At 45.7% G+C, this 27640-nt stretch overlaps 2 protein-coding genes and 1 long non-coding RNA gene across 3 annotated transcripts in view; 2 read left to right on the top strand and 1 right to left on the bottom strand.

Annotated features, from left to right (window-relative positions):
- The window catches only part of ANTKMT (adenine nucleotide translocase lysine methyltransferase), a 7934-nt gene extending 6928 nt beyond the window's left edge, over nt 1-1006 (top strand). Inside the window, exon 5 of the mRNA XM_067551091.1 lies at nt 190-1006. Coding sequence (XP_067407192.1) covers nt 190-243 — 54 coding nt within the window. The 3' untranslated portion in view covers nt 244-1006. The remainder of the gene's footprint in view (nt 1-189) is intronic.
- On the bottom strand, nt 1-27640 carry CCDC78 (coiled-coil domain containing 78). Its single transcript, XM_067551081.1, has 16 exons — nt 27541-27640; nt 24273-24410; nt 23866-23997; nt 22720-22806; nt 22227-22406; nt 16298-16471; nt 16151-16201; nt 14251-14339; nt 13366-13444; nt 12351-12476; nt 10881-11092; nt 9910-10084; nt 7647-7690; nt 4441-4507; nt 1207-1307; nt 1-491 (listed from the first exon to the last, which is right to left on the bottom strand). Exons 2-16 carry the CDS (start codon nt 24348-24350, stop codon nt 365-367), a joined length of 1722 nt encoding a protein of 573 aa, XP_067407182.1. The 5' UTR covers nt 24351-24410; nt 27541-27640; the 3' UTR covers nt 1-364.
- Nucleotides 20515-25195, top strand: LOC137155096 (uncharacterized). Its single transcript, XR_010920350.1, has 2 exons — nt 20515-20687; nt 22786-25195. It is a non-coding gene; the product is annotated as an uncharacterized lncRNA (long non-coding RNA).

The raw sequence follows: 27640 nt of genomic DNA, 5'->3' as shown, positions 1-27640 counted from the left end.
AGTAAACTGAGTCCAGCAGCTCTGCAGTTGGGGTCAACCCATCCTGAGGTGCCAGCAACCGTGCTGTGCTGCTACGGAGCATGTGTGCAGTGAGCAGGAAACATTCCTGGCCTGCCGGAGGGAGGGAAAGCTGACAAAACGAGCAAGAGGTTTATATCTGATTTTAGTAAATTTGATTCACCTCTATAGGGTCAAATGTATATGGCTGCCTTCCTGGACCCCAGTTTGAAGAGCACTTGCTGAATTGGATTCTCTCTGGGCGTGACAGAACACAATACTACACCCAGGCGGCCAATCAGGTTTACATCCTTGGCTTTCCTGTGATAAACTAATGGCTGCTGCTTCTCAGGCCTGTGCCAAACAGCTAAAGTTCATGGCTGATGGTCCTTTTGGATCTCTGCAGTAACTGAGTGTCAGAAGCCCCAGCACTGAATGCTCGTGGTGCCTCGCTCCCTACAAGTTTCCTTAACCTCAGGATTTCCTGCTTGTACCTGCAAAGAACATAGATCACAGAAAAGCAATATTAACCTGGCATCAGCTGTGGTCATAAGAACCCCACTGGGCACTGAGATTCTAAAGCCAATGTAAGACTGTAGCCAAGTTCCCAAACACTATTAATCCAAGGGAAAACTACAGCGAAGGGCAATGCTAGATTTGTCCCAGCCCTTCCTGTGAACTGATGCGTAGGAACTCACCCAAGGATTCCATCAGCAACAACCCTAGGAGTTCCGCCAGGTGTGATTTTGGCCCTCTATTTAAGAGTGATTAGTTGGAGTTGTACAAGCTAAATTTCCATGTAATAGCACCTCCTGGTAGTGGTAACACTAGCAACTTTTCTCCCTTGCTCTGAATGTAATGAACAGTGGTTGACAGCTGACATGTTAAATAATTTGCAGAGTGCAAGGCTTTGAATTCTAGGCAGTCTTCCCCACTCACCCCTCCTTAGCCTCCTACACAGCTTTCATCATCACCAGGGTGGGCTGTAGCCCAGAGGAAGGAAATATGTCTTTGGACTCCCTTGATCAGGCTGAACTACTGCTACAGCCAGCTGCTCACACAGCTGGAGTCACTTTCAAACATTAGCTGGGCTGCATTTGGGAATGCAGCAGCTAGGTCAGGTGTCCACACTGCAGCAGTTCTCACAGTGCTCTCTGCACTAACCCTGGAGGTGAGCCTTGTACAGAGGGCAGATGAAGGCTTTCTCACCTTGCAAGATGCTTATCTACGTATTCCTGCAGCTCCAGCAATTGCTCCTCTGCCACAATTGCCCGAGTCAGCAGCTGGCTTCTCTCCCTCTCCAGATCCTCCTGGGGGGCAGAAAGAACAAGGAGGAAATGAGAAGTGTGATAAAGGAGTGCCTTGGACTAGTGCTGACGTCTACCCTCTGAAATGGTCATCAAAGCAGAGGCTCCTGAATTTCTCAAGCACTCATCACCTGGCCCTCCAATTCCCAGCCCTGAGATTTTTGGGCATTGAGCTAGATAAGCTGCCTGTTAACTGAAAATCAAAACAACATTCAGACACATGGACCTTCCAAAGAGACTAACCACAAGGGTTCAGTGCCCAGAAAGCCATGGCAGCCTGCCAGAGCAGCCAGCTTTGAGACATTCAGTCAGGTGCATTGGGAGGTGACGTGCTGTTTAATACCAGAGCCTCTGTTTAGACGACCAACAGGAAAGAGTGCTAAGGCCTGTCCTAAGACACACCAGTTACCCCACAACCTACTCTCTCCATTAGGGCACTGGAGGGTTGATAGTGTGGCTTCCAGAAGCACAACCTTGGCCTCCATCCCCTCCTCCTGCAAGAGTTATTAAAAAGAACTTCCCTTTTTAATAATAATATCTGGCTCTTTCTAGCACTTTTCTTCAGTAGATCTCAAAGTGCTTTATAATGGAGTATCTTTATTCCCATTTTATAGCTGGGGAAACTGAGGCACAGAGTGGCACTATGATTTCCCCAAGGTCACCCAGTGGCCAAGCTGTCTATGTCTCCAGAGGTTCTAATCCAATGCTCTATCTGCTAGGCCACATTATCTCCCTCCTTTAGTACTTGTCTAAATGAAATTTAAAAAATACCAACCATGTGACCACAGAATGTTATGGTGAATTCTTTGTAATGGTCTTCACGGCTGAGGCTGTGAGGGTGATTCCCAAACCTGAGTTGTTCTTTTTAGGTGACAAATCTGAGGAACCGTCCCAGATTGAGGTGTCATTAGAGGAGGTTTTGGAACAAATTGATAAATTAAACAGTAATAAGTCACCAGGAACAGATGATATCTGCCCAAGGGTTCTGAAGGAATTCAAATGTGCCATTGCAGAACTACTAACTGTGGTATGTAACCTATCATTTAAATCAGCTTCTGTACCAGATAACTGGAGGCTAGTTAATGTGATGCCGATTTCTTTTTTAAAGGCTCCATAGACGATCCTGGCAATTACAGGCCAGTAAGCCTAACTTCAATACCAGGCAAATTGGTTGAAACCATAGTAAAGAACAGAATTATTAGACACATAAGTGAACATGATTTGTTTTGGAAGAATTAACATGGTTTTTGTAAAGAGAAATCATGCCTCACCAATCTACTAGAATTCTTTGAGGGGGTCAACAAGCATGTAGACAAGAGTGATCCAGTGGCTATAGTGTATTTAGATTTTCAGAAAGCCTTTGACAAGGTCCCTCACCAAAGGCTCTTAAGCAAAGTAAGTGATCATGGGAGAAGAGGGAAGGTCCTCTCCTGGATCAGTGACATTAAAAGATAGGAAACAAAGGGTAGGAATAAATGGTCAGTTTTCAGAATGGAGAGAGGTAAATAGTGGTGTTCCCCAGAAGTCTGGACTCAGACCAGTGCTGTTCAACATATTTATAAATGATCTTGGAAAAGGGGTTAACAGTGAGGTGGCAAAATTTGCAGATGATACAAAACTATTCAAGGTAGTTTAAGTCCAAAGCAGACTGCGAAGAGTTACAAAGGGATCTCACAAAACTGGGTGACTGGGCAACAAAATGGCAGATGAAATTCAATGTTGATAAATGCAAAGTAATGCACATTGGAAAACATAATTCCAACTATACATAGAAAATGATGGGATCTAAATTTTCTGTTACCACTCAAGAAAGAGATCTTGGAGTCATTGTGGATATTTCTCTGAAAACATCCACTCAATATACAGCAGCAATCAAAAAAGCTAAAAGAATGGGAATGAAGAATGGAATCATTAGGGAAAGGATAGGTAATAAGACAGAAAATATTGTATTGCTTCTTTATAAATCCATGGTATGCCCACATTCTGAATACTGCATGTAGATCTGATCACCCCATCTCAAAAAAGATACATTGGAATTGGAAAAAGTATAGAAATAGGCAACTAAAATGATTAGGGGTATGGAAAAGCTTCCATATGAGGAGAGATTAATAAGACTGGGACTTTTCAGCTTGTAAAAGAGACAACTAACGGGGGGGATATGATAGAGGTCGATAAATCATGACTGGTGTGGAGAAAGTAAAAGGAAGTGTTATTTACTGAATAACACAAAAACTAGGGGTCACCTCACTAAATGAAATTAATGGGCAGCAGGTTTAGAACAAACAAAATAAAGTATTTCTTCACGCAACGCACAATCAACCTGCGGAACTCCTTGCCAGAGGATGTGAAGGCCAAGAGTATAACAGGGTTCAAAAAAGAACTAGATAAGTTAATGGAGGATAGGTCTATCGATGGCTTTTAGCCAGGATAGGCAGGGATTGCTGTTTACCAGAGGCTGGAAATGGGCAACGGGATGGGTCACTTGATGATTACCTGTTCTCTTCATTCCCTCTGAAGCACCTGGCATTGGCCACTGTGAGAAGACAGCATACTGGACTAGATGGACCATTGGTCTGACCCAGTATGGCCATTCTTATGTGATTTCTCTTGACTTGTACAGACAGAAGAAATCATGATAGGAAGGCATGTTTTTGCTTTGGTGTCTATAGCTAATCTAGTCTAGGAAACTGAAGCCCTGCTGAAAACGCTTTTAGCAGTGGTTCCCCCTAACCCAGCAAAGTGCTAGAGTGCGGCAGGCAACAGTGTTTCAGAAACTGTGCTTGGGGTGTCTACAACAGCCTTTCTTCCCTAATGTTTCCCTCCTCTGTAATCACCAGTGGTAGCAATAAAGGGAGTGCTAGTGTTTTTAACTGCCATGTCAATCAGCCCTGCTCAGAGCAAATCTAGACAACGTGATAGTAAAACTGTCACTGGCCACAAGCAGCTTGTCCACACTGGAGCTCCCAGGGGTGTTATCTCCCAGTGGAGCTGCACTGAGCTGGTGCACAGTGGGAAATGTTATGGAAGAGCTCCAGCATGGAGCAGCATGTTTGAAGTGCTGGGACTGAACATGAGTTACCGTTAGAGCAGGTGGGCTTAGCCCCCTTTTCAGTGTGCCTCAGAACAGAGCATTTACCTGGGTGGTATGTGTGAATTCCCGGAGCTGCTTCCTGATCTCTGCCCAGCCCTCTTCATCCAGCTTGCTAGGACAGAGCAGCAGATTTTAATTACAATCATGTATACAAAGCCAGACCATCCCTAAGCCATGGGTTGCTGTACGGCCGCCAGACAGGCTGCTGCCTTTCCAGCATGCAAGAAAGCATAAACTTCAGACCCTCTTCCAGCCTGATTTACTGTACAGCTGCAGAGCACACATCTGCTCTTCACCTGCCTGGGCAATGAGAGTCACAGGTCCTACCACCTGGATCTCTGCTGGTATGGCTGGATTTGTCCAGAGTTTACACTATCAGACACATGGGGGAAGGGACTCAGTGCAGAAATAATCATTAACCTGACTCAGCAGGGTTGAACACTAGGGAAAAGAGGTGCGAGGCACGCTAAATGCCAGACCCCAGCACTTAATTCTTTTTGTGCTTCTGCACAAATCCACTCATTCTAATGTGGAGTGTAAAAAATGGTGACAGGTTAGCTAATTATGAAGAAATATGCAGCCAAACCGTGGGAAAGTTCTTCCTCTTCTGTCCTGGGTTGAATAAGCAAAATATAGGTCACATCTGATGTTCAGGGAATTTTGATTGTATAGAAAGAATGGTATGAACTGAGGAATGCATTGTGTTCAAACTCTGTAGCCCATATGTAAGATAAAGGCTTAATTGGGACTGAAAAGCCTATGTTAACAACTGGGGAAAATAGATGACATTCTGGAAGAAGGGAATTGTAGTTTTATAGAAGTAAAATAGTTAAGAGATCAAAAATAACAGCAAAATACATATGTCTAAATAGTAATGGGAAATACAGCAATGACTCTCAATGAAACAATTCTGTTAACAGGATGTGAAACACACAAGGTGGGTGAGGTCATATCTTTTATTGGACCAACTTCTCAAAAGCTTGTCTCTTTCACCAACAGAAGTTGGTCCAATAAAAGATATGACCTCACCCAGCTTGTCTCTAACAATATGCACTGTCAATCTAGTAACAGGAGGGAGAGCATGGCAAGGATTAACACACCAAGATACAGAGAATAATGTCATTACAAGTGGGGATAGGATGCAGATCTCGATAAGAAACTGAACAGTGAGAGGCATCATCAAGGTCCAGATTCTGTTACTTTGGTCCCTTACTCCTCAAAAGTCCCACTGAAATGAATGGATGTACTCAAGGGTTAAAGCACTACTCAGTGTGGGAAATGGTGGCAGAATCTGGTATGCAGCTAGCGCTCATTCTAGAGCCACCTGGTAGCTGGAGCTTTCGGTCTGACTTTGATTCAGAAGGGTGGCAGGTTCGGATCTCTTTAAAACTGGATTTCGGTTTGAAGTATGTCACACTAGAGACTCCATGGGCAAGGCTTTAAAATAGTTTAAATTATAAACTGAATTCTCTCTCATTCACACACCTCAATTTCCTGGGGAGGAGAAATGATTTCCACCTAACATAGCTCATGTGAAGTCACTGCCCAGAAGAGAGTTGTTCTGGAAACTGTCAGGTTAATTGGACAAGTATTCTGTTTGCTATAGGTTCATATCCCACCCTCATCTCTGTAGGATCTGAGCACTTTCCAATAGTGCATTAAGAAATGTGACCAACATCTATCACGTACGTCTGTGCTATCATCCTCTCCCCAAGGAGAACTGTGTGTGCAGTGGAGTGATTTGCTGTGGTAGGGTTTACAGTAATGAGGCAATGAAGAAGTGGGAATTTTTTTCTTTTCTGAAAATTATTCTGACTTTCTTTTGTCCACTCTTAAGTCCAAAGCAACTTCATCAAAGAACTTCTTGCTGGTGCTATCCTCTAACCTGCAGTGAGAACCTTGAACAAGCTGGAGCAGAAAAGCTGTTAGTCATTAGAGAATGAGAACCTGATACTCCACTGCCCTGCCCCTTGTGCCACCATGGACACTGTTCACAGCAAGTGCCGAGGGCATGGGAAATGGTACCAAATCAGAGGAAGAATGTTTTACACCCACTTTGTTCTAGTGTCAAAGACTGCATGAGGAACAGGACAACAGCAATACAGGCCCTGAATTTGTTGGTCTGCTATGTAATAGCTATTGTGCGGGATCTAGTCCAAGCTCCACTACGTGTAATCTAAGCTTTCATTGAACAAGAAATACACTTCTAGCCCTCTGTGTGGGGAAGGGAGTCCTCTAGGCTTAGATGTTTATCAGGGTGAAGTTACCAGAAATGAATAGGTTATTCATGGTGGAAAAATCAGTCCCACCCAAGTTACTCTCCCTCTTCCCTCAACTGCCTATCATCAGAGTTGCTACTGATTCTTCAAGTTCCTCATATTGAGTATCTTTAAACATACTCCCACATCATGGCCAGTCCTGGGGACACAGGCAATGGCCAACCCTTCCCACCCTGTATATTTCCCTGCTCTTGACTGCAGCATCTCCTCTTTGTTCCTGAGTCACTATTGCTTCCTACCACTACTGCCTGGGAAGATGGATCCCTGAGAGTGAAGAGAGGGCAGTGTCTTCTTTAGACCCTGAGGACACATGGCTCTGTGTTTCCTACAATTACTCTGCCACCTGCAGGAGGCATGTTTCTAGCCTATCATGTTCTCAGCCCTAACAGTTTTGTACTAATGTACTCTTGCGCTGTGACCTAGGAAATTAAAAGCTCAGTAGAATAACTGAGTAGCGAGAAAAGAAAAATAACTGATCAAAACTATATAATACATGCCAAGAAGCCAAACCTAGGAGGTACCAGACACAGCTGTGGCTCACCTGAACCAGCCCATGCTCTACTCAAAACTCACAAGCATGTCCATGTACTGTGGGGAAGCAGAAACAAGAATGCCCTGATTCTGTTCAATTTGCTCAACTAAGTCCCTGATCCACCAAAGCACTTAGGGACGTGCTTCACTTTAGGGACACGGGTAGTCCCATTTAAATCAATGGGACTACAAGTAGATCAATGGATAACTCATTTCCAGACCAACATGTTGCACCTGACAAAACAAACTTTCCCACTCTCATACGCTTTTGTAGATATTAAATTATTTCAGCCAATGCTGACTCTCCTGTCCCTGTCTATTACCTTATCCCCAAACAGCTGAAGCAACTCCTGAATCCTTTGTGTAACGCAGAGAGATGAAGGAGGCAGCCATCTTTGACACTGAGATTACAATAGCAAGTCAATACATGGAAGTACTTACTGCTGCGGAGATAGCCCTAGTGCAGAGCTTTCACTCGGTCTTGTCTGTAGGCAAAGGAAGAACAACATCTTTGTGAGCATTAACTCAATGGAGTCCCTGTTCTTTTCTCTTTGTGTTGCAAATGGCCCTGCCGACACTAACAAGGCCTGCTCTGCAAGGCGCTCTTCCTCTCCACTGTGCAGTAAATATAGCTCATTGGAACGAAGACCAATGGGACACAACTGCTCTTGGGCAGAAGGAAGGGGAGGAAATGGATAAACGGGACCCTTGCCAGGTATCGTCTGTCAGTCAACTCCTGGGATAATTTTATTTTGCCTAGACAAGAACAACATTTTTTTTGCCACTCCATGGACAGTGAAATCTTTGCTCTGCCCTCTCTTGCCTCCCTGGGTTTCCTCCAAAAAGTGAGGCTGCAACTACAGGATCCTTATGGAAGCTGTGGACTAGCAGGTCTCACTGCTACCACAACAGAACTCCTGTGAGAGCAGCAGTACCTGCTACTGAAGTTGGCTCCTTCTCCCCATCCTAGTCACTCTCTGCCTTCCTCCAGGATCCCCAGACTGAAAAATAAACAACCGTCTCCCATATATCTCACCATCTTTTTAATCTAGTATTTAACTCATCCTGACAACCTCCTCCCCAGGGTGCAAGCCTACACACCGCAGAGGTCCAGCAGCTGCTACTATACTAGACAGGACAGCTGTGGTCGGGTGTCCTGACTCTTCACAGATATCATAAGGAGAGGCAGTCTGGATTACAACAAGCACTAGAGCACCAATTCTCAACCAGGGGTCTGCAACCCCATGGGCACTGCAAGCCATTTCAGGGGGGCCGTGCAGCTCTGCCACTGAAGCCTTGAACCCTGGTGCCCCCCTGCAGAGCTAAAGCCCAGAGCCACCAGAACTGATGCCCCTGTGGGGCTGAATCCTGGAGCTCCAAGCCCCAGCACTCTCTGTGGGGCAGAAGCCTGAAGACCATGGGTGAAGTTGGGGAGGAACAGGGGTGTTGCCCCCCAAATTGCACTGTCTTACCTACTGCAGGGAAGTCCAGGGGTAGCTCTACACCCCCCCTCCACCTCCTTCTCTCCCCCAGACTCCGCAGGCCCTGCCCCTGGCCAGATCAGAGGCAGGAAGACAGAGATAGGCAGTGTGGGGCAGTTGCTGCTCTGGCTGGTGCCATGAAGCAGACAGCTGCAGCGTTCCCCATCTCCTGTGGCTACTGGGCCTGGGGTTCTTAGAATCTTAGAAGATGAGGGTTGGAGGCATCTAATCCAATCCCCGGCTCAAAGCAGGGCCCACCCTGACTAAACCATCCCAGCCAGGGCTTTGTCAAGCCGGGCTTTAAAAACCTCTAAGGATGGAGATTCCACCACCTCCCTACGTAACCCATTCCAGTGCTTCACCACTCACCTAGTGAAAAAGATTTTCCTAATAGCCAACCTAGACCTCCCCAACTGCAACTTGAGACTGTTGCTCCTTGTTCTGTCATCTACTACCATTGAGAACAGCCTAGCTCCATCCTCCTTGGAACCCCTTCAGATAGTTGAAGGCTGCTATCAAATCCCCCCTCACTCTTCTCTTCTGCAGACTAAATAAGCCTAGTTCCCTCAGCCTCTCCTCATAAGTCATGTGCTCCAGCCCCCTAATAATTTTCATTGCTCTCTGCTGGAGTCTGTCCATTTTGTCCACAACCTGTAGTGGTGGGGTAGCACCTGCTCCTCAGCTCCCACCCCCTTTGACTGCTCATGCAGCTGATAAGAGCTGCCTGGGTGGGGGGACCAGGCTCTGGGGGGATGGCAGAACCCTCAGAGAGTAGCAATTGCAGGGGGCTGTAGGACCCTCCTGGCACACAGCCCCTGCTGCATCTTGACTGGTTTTCAAGATCTGTGAGCTGAGCTCTCCCCCTTTGAGTTATAATTTTTGGCTATGTTCCGCCCCCACACACACTCAGACAGGCTGGGTGGCCTGCTGAGGTGAGTTGGAGTGGGGGTGATACTTCCTCCCTAGGCCCCACCATGCAGAGCTGGCCTGAGCCCTGCTGGGCCATGCTCCCCCAGAATAGAAATCAAACTATGCCTATGCCTGAGTCGCCCACTCCCGCTGGGCCCTAGAGGTTTTTATAGCATGTTGGGGGAGAAAGGGGGGAAATCAGAAAGAAAAAGGTTGAGGATCAAGAAGGGGAAATGAGAGCTCCAACTGACCCTCCCCTCCACCTGACACATCTACTCCCTGCACAACAGCAATGCAGTGAAGCATGTGGTAACCTTCGCCTGCAGGTCATGCAGTTGGGCCTCTAGTTTTGCTTTGTCCTCTCGCAGCTGGTTTAGCTCCTGGGTTGTGCTTGTCAGCAGCTCAGAATCGGTGATGGTGAAATGGAACTCAGGAGGGCCTGGGTCCATCTCGCTGCTGCCCTGAGACTGGATCTGCACGCGCTGCATCCTGAAAACAAGCCAGCAGGATTAGTCAACCAAGTAATAATGATTATGGAGGCAGCATCAGCTCGGTAAATTATTCTCCACTGGTTTCTGCATATCTGACACCAATGAGTGGCCAACCCAAACCCTGAGATGAGTCAACCAGCAAGAAGCATTCATACTACTCTTTAGCATATTTGTGCTGACAGCAAGGACTAGAGGAACTCAGAGTCCCACCACAGCCGGTGTATCTCAGCCATTCCCTACAGCCCCATCTGCTAGGAAAGACAATGGTGCATGATTGTCAGTACTGCCAGAAAGGGCTGTATGAAATGAAGTGGACACAGCATCGAGTATGGAGCGAGTGTTGCATGGAAGGTTTATGTAGCATGATTTAACCCAGGTTAAGAAGAATTAAAGTAAGAGCTGTGCATTTACTCAGCATCTTTTTTCCGCAGAGCTTTACAAAAAGTTTAGCAAGTGTTTTAATTCACATTTTACATAGTGGGAAACTAAGGCACAAAGAAGGCCTGAATTTTGAGAAGTGTCCCAATTTTGGGTGCACAAGTTCAGAACCTTGCTCCTGATTTTCAAGAGTGTTTAGTAAAGAAAAAACAGAACCCAAGTCTCCAGACCGCAAATTCTCTGCTCCAACTGCCAGCCTCTGGCTGCCTCTCCACCATTAGTGGAAGATGGTGTAGTGTTGTACTGACGGGCTATAGAGTCCAAGTTGTTCTAACCAGTCCTTCTTACCTGGGTGCTTTAGAGGGATGATGATCTTTCATGGCTACAGAAAAGACTCTTAACACCCCCTGACCTACCTGTAAGCAATCAGCAGGTTTTCATGCCTCTTGACGAGGTTTTGCATGCGCTTCTTGTAACCACGTGCAGCTCCAGCAAGCTGCTCCTCCCGAGATTTATGGGCAGCCCGGATGTCCTTCAGCATGCTGTCCACAAAGCGCTTCATGTGAGCATGGTCAGTTGCTGCTTTGCTAGGCCCCTTAGAAGCATTTGACTTGCTGTCCATATATTCCTTTAAACACACAGGAAGGAAATCAGCACAAGCAGACTGCTGGACACAAAATGGCCGTTTCTTAAGACACAACCAATGCATTAGGATGGCTACTCCCTCTCCTGCCTGGATGCACACAGGAGAAATCATCATCAGAATGCTTAATGTTCAGAGCACTTTCCAATTTCTAAGTGCAGTACAAACTAACTAGCCGCCAGCAGATGGGGACAACAAGGAACAGAGACATTATGCCCTGGACAAACAGTGAGTCAGTGGCAGAGGTGGGGGTATTGGCCTCTACTCCTTTGCTCACTCCATTAGGCCACACAATCTCTGACTCCTTGTTTGTTCAGGGGATCGCAGAGCTCTATTAGAAATTGATCTTTTCTTCTTAGCTAAGATTCCCCTTTGACTGTTCTCTTGATCCATCACCACACTGCAATATCTTGAAGCTGCTGGCAAAGACTCTGTCCTGCTATCTAGGGTGGAGAGATTAACAGATTTCTTCCACGCTACTGCCAATTTTCCTCAGTGAATTGTCCTGCAGAATGTGCTCAGGGATCAGTGTGGGTCCTGTGCCGTGAAGTCTGACACTTCTGCAGTGCACTGAGTCCTCATTGATCCTCTGTACTACTGGCTGCATGGCAGAGAAGTATATTCCTATAGTAGCCTCAGGCCACTCATGTTACAAGGTTCTGTGATACAGCAGGCAAGGTGAAGGGGCAATGGGTGTCAGAGTTTTCTGCTGGAGGATTCTGTTACCACAGACCATGGAGTCAGCATACTGAGTTGGCAGTGAACATGGAGCCAAAAATGGTACAGCCTGGCCTGCTGAGAGAGGCTTCTAGGGCACTGGGATTAGAAGCCACTTGCAAAGTAGCCATAGTAAATAAAATGAACATGCAATGAAAATAACCTGACCATGAGAGAGAGAGACATGATGGAGACTCAGTGATTGTTCCAGGCTGTCACATGGGAAATCTGGAGTAGGGAATGATTTGGGTACTCCTGCCCCCAGACCCACGGGCTGCAATCAGACCACATGCAGGACACAGTTAGGCTTCATAAAGAGGGAGAAGAGATCCCCTAGCAGCCATCAGACAGAGTGGTATTACTGCATAGCAGCATGTTCCACTCACCTTCACTGCAAAGAGGGAAACAGTAGTGGTTTGAGAGAAGTGGACAGTGCCCAAACTCAACTGTCTGCCCCGTCAAAGCCGAAGGAAGAACCAAACCCAAAAACGTTAATGCAGCTGGGATGACAGGGATCTTCACTCACCGCCAGGTCCTTGATGTACTGAGTGAGACGGCAGCGATATTCCTCGTTCAGCTCCTTCAGCTGAAGCTGCAGTTGGGAATTCTCAACCTCCACCTCTTTGAGCTGGCTCTGAGAGGTGAGCAGCACCTACAGCACAGAAAACATACAATCACCCCAGGGAGCCAGACTCTTCTCTGGGCCTTAGATGCACCAGCAGAGCTTTCATCACTAATACTCAGCAGGAAAAGGAAGGTTAACGTAGAAACTTTATTCTCAAATAGTCCACTTTACCAGGAAAAAGTCACCATTAAAAACAGGGCAGAAGAGATCACAAGAGAGCGTTCACAGGGGGCAAAGCGGGACGAAAGGTTCTGCTGTCATCCAAGAACACCCCGGGAAATGTTTATTGCACACATTTCTGTGCTGCCCATTCCCCAAAGAATCTCAGCCCCAACTGAGCATTTCATTGGCACCTTCCCTCTGGTGAGCTCAAAGCACTTTACAAGCATTGGACTGAAGTCTCATAAGCTTGTGAGGGAGGAAATTCTTATTGCCTCTGTTTTATCGATGGGGAAACTGATGCACAGAACTGTTCAGCGACTAAGAATTGGACAGACTCAGCAACTCATTTACATGGCCCCTTAGGATTGAAGAGCCAAATCTTCCAGGTACTAATGGGGCTCATTTATCCAAGGGAATTGGTTGCTTCTAGCTTCCTAGAGACAGAATCACAAGACTTGACACATCCATGAAAGAGGAGCTGGCCCTGCTCCCTTGTGTTGCATTTGCAGACACAAATGTGCTGGACACAGGGGTTTCTCCTTGATACAGTCTGACCCTGCTATGGGAAACGGCAGGCGAGACTGATCAAGAATGACATATGCTGACAAGGCCGTCATGGAGGGGAGACTTCCAGGTCAGAGCCTCACCTGTCTTGCTCCTGGCTCCAAGCTACCAGTGTGTGGTGCTTACAACCAACGGAGGAGCTGACAATCTAGGCGAGTCAGTGTCAGGGGATGGGTCCTAGAGATCTTACCGCTGACTGCTCCGCCAGTTTGTGCTGAGTATTGCGAATCGCTCTCTTGGCCTCCTGCAGCTCCTTCCCCATCACCACCCTGAATACACAGAATGGGGCACATGTTTACTTCGATCACTGGGCTGCTCCTCCATCAATGGCTACTCCATTGGCCCAGAACACAGTCCAGGCCATTTGGCATACTATAGTGCTTAAGAAGGCAAGGAACCAATAGTATTGATCAGAGGCAGAGAAAGCACAGGCAGGAGCTGTGCACCTGTCTTATCCCACAATGGCATGCAGCTCTGCTAATGTACATCCTCAAGGCTGACCAGCCCAAACAAGCCTGATCTCCCGGTACAGGGATCTCCTAGGCAGATGCTTCCAACTGTGCTCCACTATATGCTAAGCTGAGACCATTAAACTCAGTTCACTAGAAGCCAAAGGCAAATTTCATCCCAAGCCTGCTAATGTGATGGGGAGTGCAAACCTCTTTAGTCCCAGGCTCCCTCACTCTCTGCCTATTGGAGGAAGGAATGATCATGTGCTCAAGACACTGGGATCCAAGAGACCTGGGTCAATTCCTGCCTCTGCCACATAATCTGTGTGTGATCTTGGGCATGTCAGTTAGGCTCAGTGTTTCAAAGGGGCATAAGGGATTTAGGTTCCCAAATTCCCCTGACTCTCAATAAGAGACAGGCGCCTAACACACACAGGGTCCCTTGAGACTCCCATCTTTGTCTCTGTGCCTCGGGTTCTAGCTGTAAAATGGGGATGATAATCATTTCCTGCCAAATGAGGGTAAATTCGTTCCTTTTGGTGAGGCCGAGGTATTCCAGTACTGGAGTACTGGAGAGATACCCAGCCAGCCAGCTGTACTGGGGGGTGATGGCCTCAAACACTCACACTCTCTCTTCCAGCTTCTGTTGTTGAGAGTCGTATGTTTGCTTCATTTTTTCAATCTCAGCTTTTATGTGATCCTGGTTTCCAAGCAACTAAAAGACAGGAATGAATGGGAAGATGAAAAGGGCCCTGCAAACAAAATGACTGAACTCCAGAGAGCTCACAGAGACTGAGAAGAAATTACCAGATACCTAACAGATTGCCACTCACTGTGAAGAAGTGTGCTAAAGGAGGTGAAGTGAAACACAAGGGAAAAAACAGACTGAGTAGGGAGCAACTAATACATACGATACAGCTAAAGCAATAGGAAGGTCCCATTAAATCTATAGTGCACTGCTATAAACTAGGGACTGACTGGCTAAGCAGCAGTTCTGCAGAAAAGGATCTGGGGGTTACAGTGGACAAGAAGCTGCGTATAAGTCAACAGTGTGCCCCTTTTGCCAAGAAGGCTAACGGCATATTGGGTTGCATTAGTAGGAGCATTGCCAGCAGATGGAAGGAAGTGATTATTCCCCTCTATTTGGCACTGGTGAGGTCACATCTGGAGTACTGTATCCAGTTTTGTGCCCCCCACTACAGGAAGGATATGGACAAATTGGAGAAAGTCTAAAAAAATTATGGGGGCTAGAACACATGATTTATGAGGAGAGGCTGAGGGAACCGGACTTATTTAGTCTGAAGAAGAGAAGAGTGAAGGGAGATTTGATAGCAGCCTTCAACTACCTGAAGTGGTTTCCAGGGAGGAAGGAGCTAGGTTGTTCTCAGTGGTGGCAGATGACCAAACAAGGAGCAGTGGTCTCAAGTTGCAGTGTGGGAGGTCTAGGTTGCATATTAGGAAAATCTTTTTCACTAGGAGGGTGATGAAGCACTGGAATGGGTTACCTAGGGAGGTGGTGTATCTCCATCCTTAGAGATTTTTAAGGCCTGGCTTGACAAAGCCCCAGCTGAGATAATTTAGTTGGGGTTGGTCCTGCTTTGAGCAGGGGGTTGGACTAGATGACCTCCTGAGGTCCCTTCCAACCCTAATATTCTCTGATTTTATAGCTGCACAGATATCGTCACACTATGTGTGGACTCGGGTGAGATGTGGATAGGAGGGTCAGATTATCATGAGAAACTAAAAGGATGGTATTGGAGCACTGGTCAATATCACATAGACGATGATGCACCTGAGGCAAGAGACTATCCCAGCCCCCAATCTGGGTTTGCTTCATCACCACCACCTCCAGAGGGTCATCTAGCAAAGCTCTCAAGATCTGTCTTATTCACACCATCCTTTCAGCCAAGGAATGAAGGTTAATATTCCCTTAACTAGCCAGACAGATCACTATTGAGCAACTTGAGACATCAGCAGAATATACTGCTGGTGTAAGCGGGCATAGACAGCTCTGTTGACCTCAGTGATTTCCTTGCTCTTTTTTCCCCAGTGGGTACTATGTGGATTGACTGTGCAGTTCTCCCAGCCCTTGGGGCAAGAGAATGGGACAGAGGTTGGAGCCCAAGTGTCCCGCACAGCAGTGCAGAGGTGCTACCACTGAAGATTAAGGTGAATGTACACTTAGTAGGTAATACAGGCACTTCCTTTAAAACTCTTGCCTATATTTGGCCAGTGGAAATGGCTTGGGGAAGCTCCCAGCTCCTCCAGTCACAGCCTCTCTTTGCAGGAGTCATTGTATAAAACAATGCAGAGCCAGTTTTCTAACAAAAAACCCAAAGAGAAAGTACGTGCCATTTGATAACCACACAGCTTTCAAGAAATCTAGGTGTAGACCTTCACCAAATTCAGTCTGAGACACGTTTGCATGGGAGAAGAAATGGGGGAAGGGCCAGTAAGGAGGATAAGCCCCACACAATAAATAATCAAGGACACAGCTCAGATACACATGCAATGTTGCACACTCACATGTCTCTCCAGTTTTCGACGTTCATGTTCAGAGGCAACTATATCTTCCAGCTGATTTAAAAAAACAGAGAACAAGGAACTGGTCAGATTCTGGTCTTTCGGGGGAAGCGTGGAGATCAGGCTAACTGAGGCCAGACAAGTCCATACCTTCACTTTCTTGGCAGAAAGGCGGTGGACCATAGCCCGCACCCTTTCCAGCTCAGCCGAGGTTTCATTGGCCAGAGCTTGGGACAGGGAGTGGCTATTCCCTGGCTGAGGAAAGGAGCTCCTGGTGTTGACCAGGTTTAGCAGCTCTATGCTCAGCTCTTCATTCTTAGCAACCTGCAAAGTAAAACAAGAAGGGAACTGTTTCATTTCTTAAGATTTTCCCTCTCCAGCTATTGTATGTATTATTCAGCATGCACATGCAGTTCCTTATATCCACTAAGCATACACTTTTATCCCTCTGGATAGCATCTTTTTTCTCTCACGTCTGAATATGCTAGTGAACTATTTATTTCTCATGAAAAGGCAGGATTGGTGCCATTGACTAAAACCAGCTAGAGATAGCAGAGGAGTTGCTGTGTGATATTTTCCTCACACACCTCTGCCAGTGCACCTCATTCAGGATTTCCTGCTAATCCTTCTGTCTCCCCCAACACTGCCAATGCCCCTCACTTCTGACCCGCAGCACCCCCTATTATTCCAGTCCTGGAACTTTCATGGACGAAGCTGCCAACTACATCAAATTGTGCCAAACTGCATGGCATCACAGAAAATGGACAAATATCCTCTAGGAACTAGGCTGATGGCACCCCAGTCATTTCATTTTGTATCTTTATTATAGCTGAACACAGATTGCCAGAACTACAACAGTGCAAGAAAATCCAGAAAGCATTTTGAAAACTTCATTTTGAAGCACTTGCAGGAGAGGAAAGTGATCAGGAACATTCAGCATGGATTCACCAAGGGCAAGTCATGCCTGACCAACCTGACTGCCTTCTCTGATGAGATAACTGGCTCTGTGGATGTGGGGAAAGCGGTGGACATGATATATCTTGATTGTAGCAAAGCTTTTGATAAAGTCTCCCACAGTATTCTTATCAGCAGGTTAAAGAACTATGGGTTGGATTAATGGACTGTAAGATGGACAGAAAACTGGCTAGATCATTGGGCTCAACGGCTAGTGATCAATGGCTTGATGTCTAGTTGGAAGTAGGTGTCAAGCAGAGTGCCCCAGGGGTCAGTCCTGGGGCCAGGCTTTTTTCAGTATCTTCATTAATGAGCTGGAGGATGGGGTGGATTGCACTCCCAGCAAGTTCGCAGATGACACTAAGATGGGGGGAGTGACAGATACACTGGAGGGTAGAGATAGGATACAGAGTGTCCTAGACAAATTGGAGGATTGGGCCAAAAAAATCTGAGGAGGTTCAACAAAGACAAGTGCAGTATCCTGCATTTAGGATGGAAGAATCCCATGCATTGCTACAGACTAGTGATCAACTGGCTAGGCAGCAGTTCTGCAGAAAAGGACCTTGGGGTTACAGTGGGCAAGAAACTGGATATGAGTCAACAGTGTGCCCTTGTTGACAAGAAGGCTAATAGCATATTGGGCTACATTGGTAGCAGCACTGCCAGCAGATCAAGGGAAGTTATTATTCCCCTCTATTCTGCACTGGTGAGGCCACATTTGGAGTATTGTGTCCAATTTTGGGCTCCCCACTACAGAAAGGATGTGATCAAATTGTAGAGAATCCAGTGGAAGGCAACAAAAATGTTTAGGGGGCTGGAGCACAGGAGTTATGAGGCGAGGCTGAGGGAACTGGACTTATTTAGTCTGTAGAATAGAAGAGTGAGTGTGGATTTGATAGCAGCATTCAGCTACCTAAAGGGGGGTTCCAAAGAGGACGGAGCTAGGCTGTTCTCAGTGGTGGTAGATGACAGAACAAGGAGCAATGTTTTTAAGATGCAGTGGGGGAGGACTAGGTTGGATATTAGGATAATCTTTTTTCACTAGGAAGGTGGTGAATCATTGGAATCGGTTATGTAGGGAGGTGGTGAATTCTCCATTCTTAGAGGATTTTAAGGCCTGGTTTGACTAAGCTCTGACTGGGATGATTTAGTTGGGATTGGTCCTGTTTTGAGCAGAGGTAGGACTAGATGACCTCCTCAAGTCTCTTCCCACCCTAATCTTCTATGATTCTATAATTCTAAATAGATTAACCCACAGCACCACCTACTCATTCAGATTCAGTGCAGTGCCAGTGGGAAAGTTGACACATTTCAGAAGGATAAACAGCATCTCAACTAGAAAGGTTCAGCTACAGGTGATCTGGAATGAATATTGAGGGAATTCATGTCTCAAGGGAGGATTCCTGTGTAAATAACTAAGCTTTGATAGGGCTTATGACTGGGGAGAAGTTTGAGTAATTGTTATCAATGCGCTGAATCCTGTAGGATGTGACGCTTTGGTAACCTTAGTCATCCATTTAAATAATGGGTGATCAAAAGATAGCATAGGGTGGGCTGAGGCAGTGACGGGAGGAGAAAAGAGAGACTGACAAATGGATGAGAGATACAGCCTTTAAAAGCTGACAGGAGCTCCCAAGGGACAGACATCTTGTTCTCTAACTAAAATGATCCATCTGCATCTCTGTCAGTTCTGACAATTTGATCAAAGCAGCTACATGAGATCTTGCTTTATGTGAATAGCTACAGGAAAACATAGGTCCAGAATTTGCACAGGGCTATTTTGAGGGAGTTGCATAACCCACCACTGCCGCTGAAGAACCCACCCAGCACCTTCTGGTAGATCAGAAGTGTTGTATTTATTTAGATGGAATATATGGGCCAAAGGTGTTAACACAGTCACTATCCAACATTAACAGTGTTAAACAAGGTTCGGTATCTGGAGACCTCAGACGGCTTAGTACCCTGGCAAACACACAACTCAAAATCCTTTTCACCTTTGTTACAGATAAAGAAAAGAATGAAAACCAGGTACAGCCTTTGAAATGTAAAGTATTAAATAAGGCTTTCATCATAACAGCATGCCTGTTCTCTTTCCCTTAAGTTGGTGACAGTTTTCGAAGAAATGCCAACTCTGCCTTGTTTCACAGTCTCCTAGGGGTATTACAGATACTGCCCCTTTGGGAGAAAAAATAAGTTAGTTGAGATGGGTTGGAGCTGCCACTGGCCTTGTCTTATGCCAGCAAAACTCATGTTGCTCAAGGGCGTGTTTTTTCACACCCCTGAGCAACAAAAGTTTTGCCAGTATAAGCGCTGGTGCAGTCTAGGCTGTTGTTGTTACAGTCCAGTCCAGGTGGTGTTTGGGATTCATCTGGAACTGATAGATGTGGCAATATCATCTGAGTCTCTCTCTCTGGCCAGTCTGGTCAGGACCTCTCCGAGAATTAGGACAGAGAAGGTCCAGAGTCCCAGGAGACAGTGGGGATGGCAGCCATGAAGGTGAAGCTCACTCCAGTAGCCCCCATCTGCTCTTCCATATTTTCCTCTCAAAGTCTCTTTCTTCAAAGATCCACAAAGGGTGTGATGGATGGAATAACCTATTTCCCTCCATTATTTTGTTCACCAATTAGGCCTAATATACAATACATCAATTTTGGTTCATTGATTTCTGGATCCACATTTTCTTGTTTACCAACCATGATCTTCACACAGTCTTTCAGCTATATCAGAAACCCTTTTTGTTTAAACTAATTCAGTCTTTTTGTCTCCCTTTTGCACCTTTTCCCATCATCATTTGTTATTATTGAGTTTTGTGACATCTTATGAACTTTCATTTATTTTTTTTACAGTTGATCTCACAAATAAGGTACATTTGTAGGCCCAATTATCATAACGGAAGCTCCTCCCTGTCTCCCTTCCACAGTAGTCCTGACCATCTCAGGGTGGATGGCTCAGTATGGAGCCAGTTTACGTGACCATGAGCAGGGATGCCCTCCTGAAGTCCCTTTGAACCCTAATCTTCTATGATTTGGGGGCCTTGCAATGGCATCTGCATACCAGCAACATCAAAATCTACATCCCACATCTGCAAAGAAGGGTAGGGCTGAGTGCCGGTCACAGAGTAACTGACCTGAAAGAGGAGGAATTACAATAAGTTGAAAACAGCTACAAAATGACTGTAGCTGACATCTTAAGGGATGGTGAGATGGGGAGGACTAGGGTCCAGAAACCCCCCTGCTGGAGGCCTCAGAGCACTGCCACACTGTGCCACAGAAAAGAGCAGAGGAAGCCTAGAGTGGCTGCAGGGGAAGCAGCCAGTCAGAGGGGATGCTGGAGCAGCCAATCAGGGGCCAATTGGCCATATAAAAAGCAGCAGCAGAGGCAGACAGAGCAATCAGTTACTGCCTGGAGCTGGAAGAAGGAAGACTGGTCTGACTGGCTGGAAGAGCAGCAGGACCAGGAACAGCTCAGTGCAGGCAGGACTGGGCTCAGAGAAGGCTGCTGAAGATCGGGAGAGTGAAGAAGGAGCTGCTGGCTGGCTGCAGAGCCAAGCAAGGACTGAGCCCAGAGCCTCGCCAGACCAAGCGAGGTACTGTGATTGGGCCCTGTTGATCTGGTTAGTGGTTCCCAACCTTTTTATCCTGCACCCCCCTTATCCCTGTCAGCACCTCCCCCCTCCATACCTTCCCCCAGCTGGGGCTGGGAGTGGGCCATAGTTGGGGCCAGGGGCTGCGTCTGGGAGTGGAGCCACGGTTGGGGCCTGTGATCAGGGCCGGGGATCTCATTTGCCTTGAATGGACATAGCAATTTCTGAATAGAAACACAGAATTGTTTTCATAATGCTTCCAAGACTCTGACTATTATTTTACAATGAATCATGAATGAGCTCACAGAGCTGCTTTTGGGCCAAGCAGCCACGACAACACATTGGCAAATTCACAAGGAGAGCTTGTAATTTGAAGTGTCAGATGCTCAGTGTCTCCTGTGGAGATCACTGGGGTTTTGAATCTTAGGCTCCTTTTGAAAAATCTGTACAGAGAAAATAATGAGCAAAAGCACACAATGTGAGTAGTCCCAACTTGCTGATTCAAAATATCTTGCTACCGGCAAGTCCACTGAGTCCAGTGGTTAAAGTAGGGAACAGGAAGTCAAGAGACTACAGGTGAAATCTTGGCCCCACTGACTTCAGTGAAACCAGGATTTCACTCTAGTTTTCATATCCTGACTCTACCACTGACTTGCTGTGTGACTTTAGGCAAATCACGTAGGACTTGTCTACACTTGTGGTTATGTCGTCAAAACTTTGTCGCTCAGGGGTGTGAAAAAAACACACCCCGAGTGATATAAATTTTTCTGGCATAAGTGAGTGTAGCTGTATTATGTCGGCAGGAGAGAGTTCTCTCGCCGCCATAAGAAAACCACTTAAACAAGAAGTGGCCACTATCTCTGCAGAGAGCGTCTCCCACCGACATCGCATTGTCCACACTCAAGCTTATGCTGGTAAATCTTATATTGCTGGGGGAACCAGGGGATGTTCTTTTTCACGCCCCTGAACAACAAAGTTTTGCTGGCACAACTGCGAGTGTACACAAGCTCTTAAACTCTATGCTTCTATTTCCCTAGCTGTAAAATGGGCCTATTGATACTTACCTACCTTTGTAAAATGCTCTTAAATCCTTAGAGGAACAGTACTAAGTATTATTACTATACTATTAAAATGATCATTTAAATTTTAAAGGGACACTGTCATTTTGAAAATCACATTTCCTTCTGAAAATTGCATACTTCCTATGGGTAAAAAACAATTAAGATTACTAAAAGAAAGTAGCCAAAAATCCCTCTCCATTTGTTCAGTATGTTTACGTAGACAGTATTTTATGTCTAGTTAGTTGCACTGTTTTGTTTATGGTCCATTGCATATCCTGGTTCATGCACTAAAAAATACACTGCTCTGAGGAGCTCACATCCATACTCTTTCCCAGGCCCTACAGGAGGATGTTCATCAGCAGCAGCAAAGTGGCAATTAAAGAGGCAGAAGGCAGGCATGTGCACAAAGAAGGAAGGCAGCAACAGTGACAGCAAAGCCTGCACTGTGAGGAAAACTTAGCGGGTTAGCACCCTCACTCACTTCCCGTTCATGTTCTTTGCCCAGGGCCAGATAATCGCTTTTCAGAAGGATGTACTGGTCCGCCAGCTCCTTGCGATTGGTCTCCACAGCATGCAGGCGTTCCCGTAGGGTATCACGCTCTCCAGTGACCTTCTCATCATGGAGCTCCAGCTCCAGAAGACGGTTCTCCAGGGTCAGGATCTACAGTGTGCAGGAGGCACAATTAGACTCCATAACAGCAGTGTAATACTGCTAGATTTTAATTTGGCAAAACCGGTTCTCATCAGGCTTAGCGCATAAAATGACAAGTTTGGGGGTGAACTTCAATGCTCATGAAGTGAAGGGAGACTGACAGCTCTAGCAAGAACAAGGGATGAACTGTAGGTATGAAGTGAACCAAAGGTTCTAGGTTCTAGCCTTGGCATCAGTGTGTCTGATAGAGGATGAGCATGAAGAGCAGCAGGGATGAGCTAATACATACAGAATTGTAACGCAGTATTATAGTGCCACATACCATATTTTTCAGTTCAAAGTTCTCTGCCTCATACTGCTCTCTTATTTTGTTTGTCTCAATCTGCAGATCAATGAGGTCCTTGGAAATCTAGGAGAGAGACAAATGAGACTACACTGTAATCTTTGGTACATATTTCCACAATAGGAAATTCCAGTCTCCTGACATTAGGGGCTACAGAACATAAGTGAGGTTTCAGGGACAAAAAGAGGTAAAATTTATTCAAAATTTACTTTTGAAATGAGAGTTTTTTACTCTAGAGTCTGTTCAAGAGACTGACTCCCCTTTCAGCGTGAAGGTGGTACATGCCTCTCCCAGTTTGCCAGGGTAATGTCAGACTAGCCAGCCTGACAAGGATTTCTGCAAAAGAAAAGCCCTCGTATTTGTTTCCAAACTATAAGCCAAATCCTGCAGTCTTTATTCAGTCCTCACTAAGATAAATGCCCACTGAAGACAATGGGAGTGCTGCCTGAGCAGTGACTCAATTGGGACTAAGGATTTGACCAAGGAAAAGCAGCCAAGCCCCCAGCAATGGTCTGGAGCCTCAGTTAAAGCTCAGGGACTGCCACTGAGGCCAACACTTGGTTCTCTGTGTTACCAATTATGCCAACAGATCTAGACCAAAAAATATAAGCACAAAACTGATCTGCAAGAGATGTGCCCCTTGCAATCTGAGCACCAGCTTATAATGGAGGCACTGGCCATGGCTCCATAGTTAAAGCTGAGATGAGTTTTGCACCTTGTGATCTTATTAAAATATGCTGACAATGAGACACATCAGCTGAGAACTGTGGAGATGCCCAAGTCTGGATTCCCTTTAACCCTAAAGAGGATAAGTATAAAGGGCAAGTGAGAGCTGTAAAATTAAGTGATACACAGTCTGAGATGTCTCAGCCTTTTCCAGAAGGAAGTGGTGTGAGATACTGGTTATCTGGAAGTTGACATAGTGCACCAGTCCTATCGTTCCCCAAAAGAAGTAAATATAGAGAATAAATATAATAGCTCTGGTTGTTGGGGGAGTGCACGTCTTTACAGACCTACAGGGAAAATATCCTTTCCTTTCCCAAGGATTCTACATACCCATATGCTTCTGGGCTCAGTGGGGTTCAATAGCTCAGGTATCTCCAGCTTCCAACATGCATGCATTACCTTCAGTTTCTCCTCCTCGCTGAAAATCAGTCTGGATGACAAGTCCGTTTTGGAACCAGCCAACTTCCCCATCCTCTCCTGCAATTCTCCAAGCTTTGCATAAAGCCTTTCGTTCCTATCCTGCAGCTGCACCTGGGAACACAAAACAACTCCATGGCTCTCTCTGCTGAACAGAGACAATATCTTTTCCTCTGTACACAGCACTGCACAGATAGGCAAGTTGGGGAAAGGGAAGAACAAACAGCTTACATGATGAGAATACAGCTTGCTGCATACAATGGCTTTAACAGAGTGGAAAGGCGGGTTGTCAGCTGCCATTTTCAGCCTGCGATTAGGACCAAGTTTTCAAAAATCCTGGTTCAGTATGCAGGAAAGGGACTGAAGACAAATTTGCATTTCACACTTACATTTTCATTGGTGAGGCAGTGGACCTGTTCTCTGAGGGCGCTTATGCTCTCACTCTCCCTGGCACTTGCAAGATCCATGTGCTCAGATGGTCGGTGCTGAAGGGCCCGGATCTTTGCCTGGTACTGAGTAAGTAATGACTGAGGAGCAAAGAAAGAACCAGAAATGGGATCTTAGTGACCAAAATATCTGCCAATAGTTCTTTCCTCTATATATAGCACAAACAGGGTTGCTATCAACTCAGGTTGCTAGAGGGTGTGGTTTTCACCTTGTTTATGAGGTGGAGCAAATGACTGCAGCTGCTCATAGGAACTGCCAAAGAGAAAGTGATTAATGACCACCCAGTCTGGTATCCTGATTAGAGCAATGGCACATACAAGAGGTTTCAAAGGAAAGCTCAACCGGTCATCCTCTTTGCTGTAGCAGGGTCTCAGTAATGAACAATACAAACATCTCACTTGTATCTTTATTGTATCATTCCTGTAGTCTTCCTATATGATCATATTCTTTTAAATAATTAAATGTTGTTTGTCAGATTATTGTAACCCTTCTGTTACTGGGCAAGGATAAGACAGCAATCTATACATGCAACAAAGACAGGGGTTGTGCTGCTTCAGTCTCAAGGAAGTGATTTGCATTCTGGTTTCACTCACAGACCAATCCTAGAGGCATGTCATTCCTGAAATTTAGAACCCCATGATTAATTCAGTGTGAAGATGAACATTTCCCCTGTACTTCTTCAGAACCAGTGGAACACAAAAGTTATTCTGTACTGAGATGTACTAATCTGGAGAAATGAGGCTAAACAGACACATACAAAACTGGGACTGCCCATCCATTCCATCTTCTTACTTGGCCCTTGCTGGTTGCCAAGCATATGCCATGGGACTCTCATTACACCGAAGGAGTGAGTCAGAATATTTATTATGAGGGGGACTCACCCACCCCCTAATCTGAAAATACTGTTCTCCCTGCTTTAGAAAGTACCTCCAGCCCCTCCCTATATACAAAGTAAACCCTGTGTCTGGAAGCGAAAGGATTCTTTGGAGGTTGAAATGCTATTCCATTAAATAGCCACCAGGGGGTAGAAAAGAGCTTTGCCTCTACCTCTGGACAGAGCATCAGCTCCAATGTTCCCAGCCCCTGCTGGTCTGAGAACATTAACGCTGGGCAGTGGGCGATATCAAAAGGTGTTGGGTTCAGGTTTGGACTTATCTGCTAAATTCAGAAAATTCAAATTATACATGATCACACAGCAGTGCCCTCCAAGCAGGGCTCAGGCTTTTGGGATGGAGAAGAAGTGGCAGGAGAGGAAGCACAGCAGGGGGAAAGTAGCCAACCTTCCCATCTTTTCTGTGCGCTGGTCTCCCACAGTGCAAACTGGCCCAGGTCATCATCACAACATGAGGATCTAAAAGGCAGGCACCACATTACCAAACTCAAACACCCAGTGGTTGAATTTAGTTTGGCTGATACGAATCCCGCAGGTTGAACATAGGTTTGTATCTTTTGGTGACCATTAAGCCAGCCCCGTTTTTAACTCAACGAACACCATATTATGAACCCTACCATCATATCAACCTAGATAATGCAGTTTAAACAGCCATTAATATTTAGCTTTCAACAGTCTAGCCCTATTAAATGTCTAGATTCCTCCCAGAAAAGGTCCAGCTGAAGCCAGAATCTAGGGGATTTGGGATCTACACTGTACCAAAGTAGTCATTTAAAACAAGGAAGTTCTTAACTTGCAAGAGAGCTATATAGGTCTTCAGCACAGCAGTTAGGTGCCAAGAATCTGGTGTGGGAGACAGGCAGCAAATAAAACCTGGTTTTGCTATTCCCACCCAGGGCTTCTTCCAGCAGGTGGGTCAACTTGGAATCATTGTGGGGAAAATAAAATAAAACTGACATTGGAATCTATTCCCTGCCATTTCTGAAATGAACTGGAAGGTTTCATCTAGTGCCAACTAAAGGCAGTCAGATGGCAAGATCCACTCTCACCTCCAGAGCTGAGATCATCAGCACTCATTTGACTTGTGAAAATGTAATAAATTATTTTGTTCCTTTGTCTCTTTCTAGCAGCATATATCACCAGACATCAGATCATAGGGAATCCTTCATTTCACTGCCCCCAGCATGGGTGTGTGTTAGGCAGGACCTCAGACACCAGGGCTAGTGATGAAAGCTAGGTTTTTCAAAGAAGCCTCAGGGAATTAGATGTCTGAAATCCCAAATCCTACTGAACTTTAATGGGAGTTGGGTGCCTAACAGCTGGTTGGCAATTTTTTGACTGAGCATATTTCCATCAAAAAATGCCCATTTGTCAAAATTGAAACCGTTTGTGGGAATGTGTCCATTTCAACAAATTTCCCATTTGGAAAAAAACTGAAAATAAGTTTCCAAATTGTCGAAATGTCCTGTAAAATTCAGGTTTCTTGGTTCGAAATAGCATTTTTATTTTGAAATTGAAATTCATCCTAGTAAAAAGAATTTTAAAAAAATTCAATAGGTCAAAATTGAATGGAAACATTTCATCTGACCCAAATCAAAATATTTTCTGGATTTTCGGTTTGCAAAATTTTTTGAGATTTTCATCCCGATTTGAGACAGAATTTTTTTTTCCAAATCTCAAATATTTTCCTGGGATGGGAAAACCATTTCCCATCCAGTTCTAGTGCTTAATTCCCTGGAGCTCCTTTGACAATCCCAGCCTAAGTAAACAACCAGCTTGTCTGAATGGGACACCTATTTTATGATTTATGTCCATCTGTTTTGGACTATTTAATCTCTCCTATCCCATTTCAGTTAGCTGCATCACTGCACATGTGTTATCCCAAGTCTTTCTGGCTACACTCCAGCAGCATCCTCCGGAGCTGGTCTGAGGGAGATTGCCTTCTCACCTCCACCCTCTCCTAAGTGTCATCTTCACAACACCCCTAGTTTCTGCCTCTCAAGGAACAGGCAATATATTGCTCCTAAGTTGAGGCCTTTTGCAAGATAGTACAATACTTTACTCACTAGGCCCTCAGACCAGACACGAGTTTTTACTTAAACTGCTTGTATGACACCTCTCATGCTGCTTATGCAGCCCTTTAAATAAATGCAGGGCATTCCATTAATGCAGACCATAGTAATAGTAAAGGCCTGCACGATGCAGCTTGAATCTGTGAGCCAGATTCTCAGCTCAGTCACACTAGTGTAAATCCACTGACTAGGACGGAGTTACACTGGCCCTGAATGAAGAAACATGGCCACTAAGAAAACATTCACCTGTAGTTGATCATTCGATCTGAATATGGGGAACCAGCTAGCTTATTCACAACCTGGTAGAAAGTCACCAAGGATTTTTTCAGCAGAGGCTTCTCTCTTT

Source organism: Emydura macquarii, unplaced genomic scaffold (genome assembly GCF_026122565.2).
Source record: "Emydura macquarii macquarii isolate MOO-44397 ecotype Brisbane River unplaced genomic scaffold, CSIRO-AGI_Emac_v2 contig_1348, whole genome shotgun sequence".
NCBI classification, from domain to species: Eukaryota; Metazoa; Chordata; order Testudines; family Chelidae; genus Emydura; species Emydura macquarii.
Note: the sequence above shows the minus strand (reverse complement) of the source record. Positions and strands in the feature narration are given on the sequence as shown.

Coding starts and splice junctions, on each gene's coding strand:
- CCDC78 (XM_067551081.1), bottom strand. CDS start 24,350: ATGGATCTTGCAAGTGCCAGGGAGAGTGAGAGCATAAGCGCCCTCAGA. Junction 22,407..22,719: donor ACTTTGAACTGAAAAATATG/GTATGTGGCACT, acceptor TGCACACTGTAG/ATCCTGACCCTGGAGAACCG. Junction 16,202..16,297: donor TTTCTGCCAAGAAAGTGAAG/GTATGGACTTGT, acceptor TTTTTAAATCAG/CTGGAAGATATAGTTGCCTC.